Below are 10,784 nucleotides of genomic sequence, written 5' to 3' on the forward strand. Positions count from 1 at the left end.
TGGGCCGCGAATACTGAAAGGTTGAGAAATGCTGAGTTAATACGTTACTGCATAAAAACATCAATAGCACAGAAATTATTAAAAATAATTTACAGATTTGCACAGTATTTTTAGTACAGATTTAAGAACATATTTATGAAAAGTGTTTATAAATCTTAAAAATAAATTAAATATTAAAAGAAAAAAACGTTTTTCTGAAAATTGAAGTATTTATTAGATATTATGTTTGTAGGGAGTGGATGTATTTTATAGAGTTTTGAGTCAAGTAAGAAAGATAGTATCTGAAATTAACAGCTGCATGCATTTACCGTTCACTTGCGACCTACTTAAGAATGAGAGCTTATTGGGCAAGATTCCATCGTGTGCAGTAAGTTTCTCATTTGAAATATTTCATTTAATTAAATTTTCATGTTCAATCAAGCATTTCAAATGTTTGCTAACGTTTGAACGTTTGCTGTTGTTGAACATTTGCTCTAAAATTTACAGATATCAAAATTAATTTTAAAAGCTAAAAACTTGCTGTTACGTACCCGACACAATACAAAAAGTTAATAGAAATTGAAGTAAATGTTACATGACACCTATTTATTTTGACAAACATTACTAGAACGGGTAATTTTTTAAAATGAATTATGTACTTTTTAAGTCTGAAAATATATGACATTCGTAAATAATTTCGTTATTAACTGACCAATTAATTACGTAGAAAAACTACTTTTTTTCCTTTCTTTTTTGGTGATAGTGTTTTCTTCCTTAGCCAAAGCATGCAACAATCAGGGTTTAATATATGTATAAGCATAGGCCTTCTGATTACAGAGGAAATTTAATAAAAAATGGTAACATTTAAAATTATTTATTTCATAATAAATATCTTTAATTATCTAATTTATTTCAATAATCAAGGTTGAAGTAAAATTAGGAAAATAATCAAGGATTGGGCAAATACAGCAATATGAACTATTAAGATTAAAAAAAAGCAAAATATACAATACTGAAACTGAATTAAATTAATTTAAGTCATAATTATCATACATTATTTTTAATAAAATTGATAAATAACAACAATATTAACAATAAGGTTGCTACTAAAGTGCCTAACTAATTGAAAAGTCTGCAAGTGAAGGACACAAATAAATAATTCTTACTTGAATATGAATTAAAATTTCTTCTTTTGCTTAAAAATAGAATAATATTTTTTATTTAGGAAAGTTTAAGAATATAAGAACTGGGGAATAAGCAAAGATTTTACCTAAAAATTACAATGACATTAATGTATCTATAAAATTTTGAAAAAATATATTTTCTTAAACGAGAGATTTAATTTATTTCTAAATAAGATTTATTTCAACAAATATTTTAGCTTGTGATGAGGAAAGTGAAGTGGATGAGAACAATGTCGATGTCGAGTAAGTAGCAATTCTCTAAAATATCAGATTTCAACTTTTATTATAGTCTTTTTTTCGTTATTTTGGAAAACTAATCTAAGTTGCAAAATATCTGAATGTAAACGGAATGTAAAAACTTAAAAAAAATAATTTTTGAGTTTCAATTTACATTGCTTATGGTAAACTTAATCGAATTAAGAAACCTTATCCTGAGGGAAAAATGCAAAAGAAATGGAATGAGCTTATTATAAAATAATAGTTTGTTGCAGTGTAATTACAAAGAGTCTTTTACATTAGCGTAATATTTAAAGAAAAATTCACCGTTTGAAAGAGAAACTAAGATGATTTCAAAAGCATGCATTTGGGGTTAGGGACCAAAGAGAGCATAAAATGAGCCACTTAGCAATATGAAGAAAAAAATTAAGAATTTTTTGTTTTATCACATTCATTTCCATCTGAGTACAGGTGGTTGTACTTTGAAATTGAAGAGGGATAATCCATAATGACAAAATCAAATTTTAATTTAAATATTTTGGCAACCATTTTAGTTCTTAAATTTTACAATAAGCTCATTTAAATAAATACTGTGCCATTGTTATGAGAAAACACAACTTGCAGGGAAGAATATCGCGATATCACGTGATCTAGCAACGGAAAGTTTGAAATATAATTCAATGAAAAATGTTACCATAAAACATCATAATTCTTAGTAACCAAATGTTTTGCTGCTTAGAATGAAGTTATAAGCTGTTGTTACAAAGTCCATGTTTGAAAATGTTGAACTAAACTTTATATACAACATAAATATAAGATAAAAAATATTTGTTTTCTTAAAAATTTCTATTTTAAACTTTCGAATTGAAAGAACTGTTTTCTTTTAGATCTTTAGCATCGAAAGTGATGAGGATATGATTGAGATAGAGGCAGAGGTTATGTCTGAGGAAGACGAAGATGAGTTTGAGGAAAGGTATATTAAAAAGTTATTATTTGTAATAATGTTTCCAAATTATCTTAAGAAGTGAAATTAACAAAAAGTAAAACGCAATAAAAGTGTCGAAATTTCAGACAGCTCTCTTGACTAAACCATTCAAAACCTTATTTTCAGTTACTTGTTCTTACTTTTTTGAAAGTCAAAAATCCAAATGCATTAAATGAAGCGAATGCTTATTTTATTAAGAGAGAAACCACGTTTTAGCGTCAGATTCCATAACTTAATTTATAGCTAGAACTTAAAAAAATTCTATGAAAATTATTATTTTTTTAGAGAAAGAATGATATTGGAGTTTAAGAATGAGATGAATAATAAATTTGATGGAGATAATATGAATGACGAAGTTGAGGTGGTTGAAATGAAAAGGTAAATTAATTTGTATATCCTTCAAGTACGTGGTAATGTTTTTGGTAAAACTATTTGTATTGTTAACTTGATTGTAACACGTCTTGAATATTATTCGTATTACATAAAAAAATTGTTTTAAAGATTAAAAATGGAAGAAATTTACTTTTCCGTTATATTTTTAGCTCGTATAAATTTTATTTTTATAAATAACTCAATGTTGAGAAAAACTCATGATAAATTTACCTAAAATGATGCATAAAAATTATTCGATGCGCATTATTATGGAACATGCAAGTGACTGGTGTAAATCATTCGAAATTTTGAAATTATAAAACCATCTCTGTGTTATCTCAAAAAATAAAAATAATAACAAAACTGCAAAACTTAGGAACGATGCCCTTATATGGGATAGAATCAAAACATATTTAATCAGAAAGATTTAATTTGCCACTAAGCATGAATGAAGTCACGAAACAATTGATTGTGGTTCAAAAACTAAGAACAATTACAAAACACATAATTTTCAATAACAAGTTCATGTAACAAAAAAATATGCTAAATTTCATAATTCATTTTCTTTTTAGTGATAGCGATGAAAAGGTGCACTCCAGTTATTTTACTGAGAAAATGATTGCAAAACTGTACAGCATGGACAAAGTTCATAACAAGGATTCTATCGAGTATGACATTCCGGAAAGGAGGTATTTAAACTGTTTCAGGATTTTTTTTAAATTACAGACTCAGTCATAAAACATATGTATTGCTTCAATTTTTTTTTTGTGTGAAATTTCCATTTCTTTTACATAGAGTAATATTTCATATTCGCATAATATCTGTTTTCATATCTTGATAAAGCTTAAAATTTTAACGACTATAAATGACTCGAAAAATTTTTAAAGCAAGATTATGTAACAAAAACACTGTTTTATTTTTAAAACACTTTATCTGAAATTTAAGACAATTTACTTTCCACCATTTTTTCTACTTTTACAACAAGCTCATGAAACAAAAACATTGCTTTTTGCAAAACATCTGGGAGAGCTGAATTTAAACAAAATTTACTTTCTATGAAAAAATAGTATTCCAGTAACAAGTAAATAATAGATTGTATTGTTAGAAAACCAGTGAGAAATTACACCCAAAATTCAGCACAATTTATTATCTATAAAATTTTGCATATAAACAATAATTTTATTTAACAAGAAATACAGTCATGAGCTTCATAGTAATGCGAGAATATTCTCTTTAAATTTTAGATATTGGAGATATGACTCTTGTGAGTCTTACTTAAGAGCTGGAAGTGACGAAGATGGCGATACATGGCCATAAGAGACAGCGAAAGCGATGAACAAGCTGGAAACAAAATAAAAAAGAAAGGCTGTTTCGCTTTCCTGTCAAGAGTGTTCAGCAGGTTGTTCAAAAAAATTTAATTTTGAACAGACCATTTTCGAACATCTTTGAAAAAGTTTGCACCATATTTCTATCGAAATTTGCAAATTTTAATGGTGCATTGTTGCTTTTAAAGAAAAAGGCACTGTAAAAGATAACAATTTTGTAAAAGCATTATATCTGCCAATCTATGCAACTTAATTTAATAATATGTTCGGCTGAAAATATAAGAACTGTAATTTGATCATCACAGAAACAACAGAACGTCACAGAAGTTTAAGTGAAAGTTTTGTATCACAGAAAAATAATTAGACTTCAAAAACGCTTGTGAAATGTTTCTATCTACAAAAAAAACTTTGACGACATAAAAGATATAATTGCTGTGAAAGTCTTACAATTTTTCGAAATGTGCAATTCAATTTAGAACATTGTTATGATACAATAGTATTAAATATGTAAATTTAATATCACAGAAAATAAAAAAAAATAAAAAACAAAAAAAATAAAATAAGTGTCTTTTTATTTGCATATAGAATAAATAAGTAAGCATATAATGAATTGACATTTCCGGAAGTAAGCTTAAAAATAATGTACTAATTTATAATTTCTCTAAAATGTCAGGTTCAAAATATATGGAATAACAAAGAAGGCTTCAGTTATTGTTCCCAAATTTCTTTGTTCTACCTTATAGCTTAAATACAGCACTTATTTCAGTTCTCGGTTATTTGCTAAAAAAAAACATAAAACAATTTTGTTTTGTTTCCATCAATTTTTAGTTTTTCATAATTCAGCTTCAAATTAAAATAAAAAGGTATTACCACTTTCATATTCCATAGTGTAATAAATCTTCAAAGAGTTATATATAAATGAAGCTTCAAATTTAATGGATATTTTTAAGGGGCAACGAAGGAAAATTTTTTTCCTTTATTTAGTGTTAAAATTCATTTCAAGGTTTACGTTAATTAATCTTTTCGATTAATAGTATATTCTGTTTTCTTTTAAACAAAAACTTGATCTTTCGAAAGGATTGTGCTACAGGATACACAGTTAAAGTCACTTAATGTTGTGAGAAATTTTTTTTCTAAATTCCGCATTGAGAAAGATTTTTGTTACCTTTTTAATCCCATATCTAAATCCAATATCAATTAATCCATCTTAGAGATTAAGTTTCGTGCTTAAGTTCATAAGAACTTGGAATTTTTAAACATATTTCTAGTATAGAGGAGCTTTTAAGTTTATTTGAATTTTTTTTTAAAGTTTGTAAGATTTTAATGAATTTTGAAATTTTGTATTGCATGTGTCCAAGTTATTTTTCGTCATCATAATTTATTTTTTCCTATATTTCGGCTAAAATATGCGACTGTACAAAACGTTTTAGGGCTTAAATATGCGACTTACATGACGATCGTAATCACCGCCTGTTGTAAGTCCTTAGAGTTCATATCAAAAATAAAAAATAAAAAAGTTAAAATTAAATAAAATATACCCTTTTTTATTTACCCAGATGACAATTATTTGCATTATTCATCTCTAAAATATTACTATATCACCTGATGAATCATTGAAGAAGAACGCAAGATCAGATGAAACTGATCACTTTTTGTGACTTAAACGATAATCGTAAGCTCGATGATCGATCGGTGATAAGCCCTTCGAATCTATATCAAAAATAAAAATAAAATAAAATATACCCGTTTCTGTTTTTTTTTCAAATCATTATTCATGTCTAAAATATTACTAAAAATTCTAAATGGATCATTGAAGAAGAACGCAAGATTAGGTCATTTAAACTGATTACTTTTTCGACTTCAATTTAGATAAGAACTTTAAAAATTATCCTATACGTAAAGTGGTGGGATAATTACTAAATAACTTGAGCATTTAGAAGGTGACAATCATGCGGGTAGGACAAACAAGCACAGGATTTTAAAAAGGGTCAATTAATTTTATTTACCCATCATAAATTGAGAAGGAATATCAAATACACAAAATTGAAGTGCTTCTCAATAAAATTTAGTGAAAATCTTGAAATTCATAAAAAGGTTTCGTTTCATGGAATAAGGGAAATCTTAATAATTATAATTGATCTAGTTAATTCGTCAAAGTCAAAAATAGATTAAACGACAGAATGTGAATTTAAAAGTGTGAAAAGAGCTTTTTGTCTAGAATAATAAATTCCTCTATAAAGTTTTCTGAAGCTGATATCTTCTCACATGACAAAGTTTTGTTAGGCCGATTTATGCCCTTATTACAAGTTTTTGCCGGGCTGATTTCTTCCCACATGACAACGTTTCGTCTGGTTGATTTCTATCCCCGTGACAAAGCTTTGTCCGGCAGTTTTCTACCCACATAACAAGTCTTTGTCTGGCTGATTTCTGCCCACAAAATAAAGGATTGTTCGGTTGATTTCTGAACACATGACAAATTTTTGTTCGGCTGATTTCTGTCCCCTTAACAAAGTTTTATAGGCCGATTTCTGCCCTCATGACAAAGTTTTTTTTCGGCTGATTTCTGCCTCCATTATAAAGTTTTGCATGGTTGTAATCTTGACTAATGATGCCGAGACACGCATTTCTCAACCGACGTTTTATCTATGGATGAGCCGCTTTTCACTCGAGATGGTGTGCTCAGGCACCACAAAGCGCATTTATGGGTTAGCGAGAATCCTCAAGGAATAAAAACAAAATGATGCCTAACATCGCTTTTCAATGAATTTTTGGTCTGGTGAGGTCGGTGATTCTCTTTGCCGGGCTTTTTACAAGAGCTGCTACTAAGCTTATTTGATTCTTTGGCACAACATGTCAGACGTCATATGTGATTTCATGTGATATGATGAGGAATTTCCCCAGTTTATTTTATAACCGTCACTGAACAGCAGACCCCATTTTTGGGTTTACGACTATTAATGTTAAACTCCATAGTCTTGTAATTTTGAACCAATCTAGAAGACAAGGAAACTCCTGGATCAGTACTTCCAGAGGTATTGATTTCCTATGAGAACATGGAGGACTTTGCAGCTCGACAGATTTAACTTGCATCAGTCACCAATTACTACACGAGGAGTCTTCAGCTGGCTGGGATCGAACACACTAACTCTTGGACGTGGGCCCAGTGCCCTACTAATCAGGCTATCCCTGCCAGGTATTGGGAAAAATTTACCTTCGTGGAGGATTTGCGTTACATGGTGAGGAAAACACGAAATCCTCCCATGGTAAGCCTGATGGCAAAGGCACTCTAACCCTGATCCGTCTCCCACTGAGCACAATTCATAATAATAAAAACAATATGCTACGGAGCAACATAAATATTTAAAAACTGTGTTTTTTAAATTACGAAAGCTAAAAAAATATTTTTTAATTCATCGAAAATCACATGTGTGGTTCAGAAACCTATTTACTAAAAAAAATAAATCATTTTTTGTACTTTCTTTAGATTGCTGATGTAAGATGTACAGTTGCTTTCGCAAAATTTATGTGAATTTCAGAAACTAAAATGAAAATTTTCGATAATGTTTATGGAGAAGTGGACTACTTTACGTTTCAAAAAACAAATAAAAATGTTCCTGGATTACTTTAAACATTTGTGTACAATACAAATGTCATATATTTGAAACTTTCTTGAAACTATTTGAACAGTGTCAGTTAAACATTGCTAAAATTTAGCAATCAAAATGTATCCCCGAACTGGCTGTCCGATATTATCATTCCAGGTGTTACAATGGCCCGAGGAGTAGGGAGAATCAAGGACCCCGTGTATCCCACAATAACATATCCTTAGGGAGAATGTTTCACGTTCTTCTAGTTAAAAAGATATTTCACGAGAAATAATGCAAAGATATAATAGGAAACAATATAAAGATAATAAAATTAAAATATTACTGAACACAAAATTTGGAAATCAAAAGTGCCAAATAAGAACTTAGATCAGTGGTTCCCAACCTGGGGGCGATCGACCCAAAGGGGGCGATAGAGATTCTCAAGGGGGCGATAATCCTTAGGGGGGCGATCAGGGCGCGACGAGTATTCAAAAGATAAAAATTGCTAATAATATTAATAACAAAAGCTATTTGAGATTAAAATTGAAAATATATATAAAACTTATGATTCTTGTGTAGACAAAGNTTAGTATAATCTGTAAATAGAGGAACAATGCTTAAAGCTACAAAGTAAAAATATCAAATGATTTTTGAAATAATTTAGTGTTGTTTGGTTGAATAACACAGAGGCCATAATGCCAGCAAATAAAGTATTTATTAAAACATAATATGAGGAAACAATATTTTGCACACACAGTGCTATACATCTGAATTAACCAAACAACAGTGGTAGCAGAGCGTGTTTCCGCTATCCAGGATCCAGCATTCGTCCACTTGTCCTTTCTGTTCAGTTGAAACTAAGGCGAAATCATCTGGAATAGCACTTTCGGATACCAGTGTTTCTTGAAAATTTGGTTTTCGACGACCTTTTGCCCTACTGGTCGATGGTTTGTAGCCTCTATCTGTTCCCACTTCTAGATGCTTCGAATAACAATCCCTTGCTATATGTCCCGGTCGTCTACAGGCGTAGCAAATTTTCCTTGGTAAACCCTTCTTCTGAGTAGCATACGAAGATTCCAAATTTCTCTGTCCACGGGAATTCTGTATTAAATCTTTTTCTTCTTCCCTTAAGACTTCAAGTATTTCTCCAAGCGACTTTTCTCGTTGCGTTTTTAAAACTTGTTTTATGCGTTCGTATTTTCCAGCTAGACCTCTGACCATGTGGAACACCAATTCTCCGTCAGATATTTTCAGTCCCAAGGAAGCAAACTTAGTCGATAATCCCTTAGCTCGAGCTATATAATCGTTTGCGGCTTCTGAATCCAGCATTTCTAAGCTCTTAAGTTCGTCGGCACCCGCATCAATCTTTCTATCTTCCTCAAGCCCAGTGTAGGTAGTTTTAAGTCTTGTCCACAAAGCTTTTGCATTCTTTTCTTCTGCGTATTGCAAAGCCTGTTCGTCTGACAGCGACAACTTCAAGTATGATACGGCATCTTGGTTAGTAATTTCCCAAACTTGCAATTTACCAGGGTCAGTTGGAGCTTCCTCTGTCAATGCCGACATTAGTTTTTTGAGATTCAAAACCGCTTCCATTTTCATGGCCCAAAGATGATAATTAGTTCCAGTCAACTTCGGAATTCCAAAAACTAATTCTTTTTCCATGATGAACGTAAACTACGCTCTGCTACCACTGTTGTTTGGTTGATTCAGATGTATAGCACTGTGTGTGCAAAATATTGTTTCCTCATATTATGTTTTAATAAATACTTTATTTGCCGGCATTGGCCTCTGTGTTATTCAACCAAACAACATTTAGAATATATAGGCCGCAATGATATCTTTATAATGGATGAACATTACAAACTCTATCGTGACATGATAATGTAAGACGAACGAAATCTTCGACTGTCATCTCTACTACTCTATATTTCTTTGGTAAAGTGGAAATCTTATTAACATTTCAAAAATACTGATAGATATATTAAATACAAAACAATCTTACGATTATTTTTTTAATATTTAATTCTAATAATGGCTTTTTTACAAATTTGTTGGTATTTTTAATTTACATTATCATTATTAATTTTTTCATTTAATCTTACCATTGCTTACCTTTTATTTTTTTATTTCCAATGGCAGGCCAATTTCAAAGAACAAAAAGGATAAAATAACAAGAAAAACCAGGCAAAAAGAGATAAATAGAATGGAATGCATAGTGACATGCTTAGTCCATACGGGCCCTAGCCTCCCAGTAGCGTCCACACACAGTAGTGGAGATGAGCGCAGGACAGATGGAAATATGGGGTAGGTCCATGTCCTCCCCAAGGCGACAGAGCTTGCATTTAAGACAGTCAAAAAATTTTATACTAAAAAGGTGTTTGGCTAGACAGTCATGGCCCATTACAAGTCTAAAGAGAGCAACTGCCTTAAGAGAGCAACTGCCTCTGAGAGCATGTTCCGTAATTGGTTTCGGACCAGCAATTTAGATGAGTACATAGAGATAGAGCAACGAGAATAGTACCTTATCATTATCAATCTAACCATTACAGATACGTCAAAGCTGTGTATGGCGTGACTATTGGTGAAACATGTTAGGAAGCGACAAAATAATAGACCCAGGGGTCCAGGGTTCGAACCCGGTTAAGAGTCAATATTTCTTAAATTACTATTCATAATTTTTTTTAAATTTAATTTTTTAAAAATTTATTTTACAATATTGTTACGCTAATAAGTATTAATTTTCCTTAAATTATTATTTTTCTATTTTAAAAAAGCGAATAATAGCTTAAAAATAAAGATATTGTTGCTCATATACTATGCTTATAAATGATCCCATATCTCCCCTTAATATAAATTTTTAATTTTCAAACTCGACCAGATATTATGTTATATTATATTATACAATTGTACCAAAGGAAATAATTATAGACAAATTAGAGGGCCCATTATGGGGCACAATAGGGTCCCATTGAAAAAGTGAGGCAAGTACTTAAAACTGAATTTAAAGGCCAACGCCGTGTGTGGTGTGGTCATTAGTGTTACGTGATAGGACGCAACAAGTTAGTAAACCTAAGGAACAGGGGTTCGAACCCGGTTAAGGTTCAATATTTTTAAAACTATTTTTCATAATATATTT

The 10,784-nt window shown here is 30.6% G+C and overlaps 1 protein-coding gene across 1 annotated transcript; it reads left to right on the forward strand.

Annotated features, from left to right (window-relative positions):
- The first annotated feature begins 2,275 nt into the window (after positions 1 to 2,275).
- Positions 2,276 to 4,053, forward strand: LOC139424905 (uncharacterized). The gene is made up of 4 exons (XM_071176999.1): positions 2,276 to 2,352; positions 2,650 to 2,742; positions 3,309 to 3,425; positions 3,981 to 4,053. The coding sequence occupies exons 1-4, from the start codon at positions 2,294 to 2,296 to the stop codon at positions 4,051 to 4,053; spliced, it is 342 nt and encodes a 113-aa protein (XP_071033100.1). The 5' UTR covers positions 2,276 to 2,293.
- Positions 4,054 to 10,784: the final 6,731 nt, after the last annotated feature.

This window comes from Parasteatoda tepidariorum, chromosome 2 (assembly GCF_043381705.1).
Source record: "Parasteatoda tepidariorum isolate YZ-2023 chromosome 2, CAS_Ptep_4.0, whole genome shotgun sequence".
NCBI classification, from domain to species: domain Eukaryota; kingdom Metazoa; phylum Arthropoda; class Arachnida; order Araneae; family Theridiidae; genus Parasteatoda; species Parasteatoda tepidariorum.

Excerpts from the sequence above, each read along its gene's own strand:
- LOC139424905 (XM_071176999.1), top strand. The coding sequence starts at position 2,294 with ATGATTGAGATAGAGGCAGAGGTTATGTCTGAGGAAGACGAAGATGAG. Across the intron at positions 2,743-3,308 it reads GAGGTGGTTGAAATGAAAAG|TGATAGCGATGAAAAGGTGC; the intron begins GTAAATTAATTT and ends TTTTCTTTTTAG. Across the intron at positions 3,426-3,980 it reads TATGACATTCCGGAAAGGAG|ATATTGGAGATATGACTCTT; the intron begins GTATTTAAACTG and ends TTTAAATTTTAG.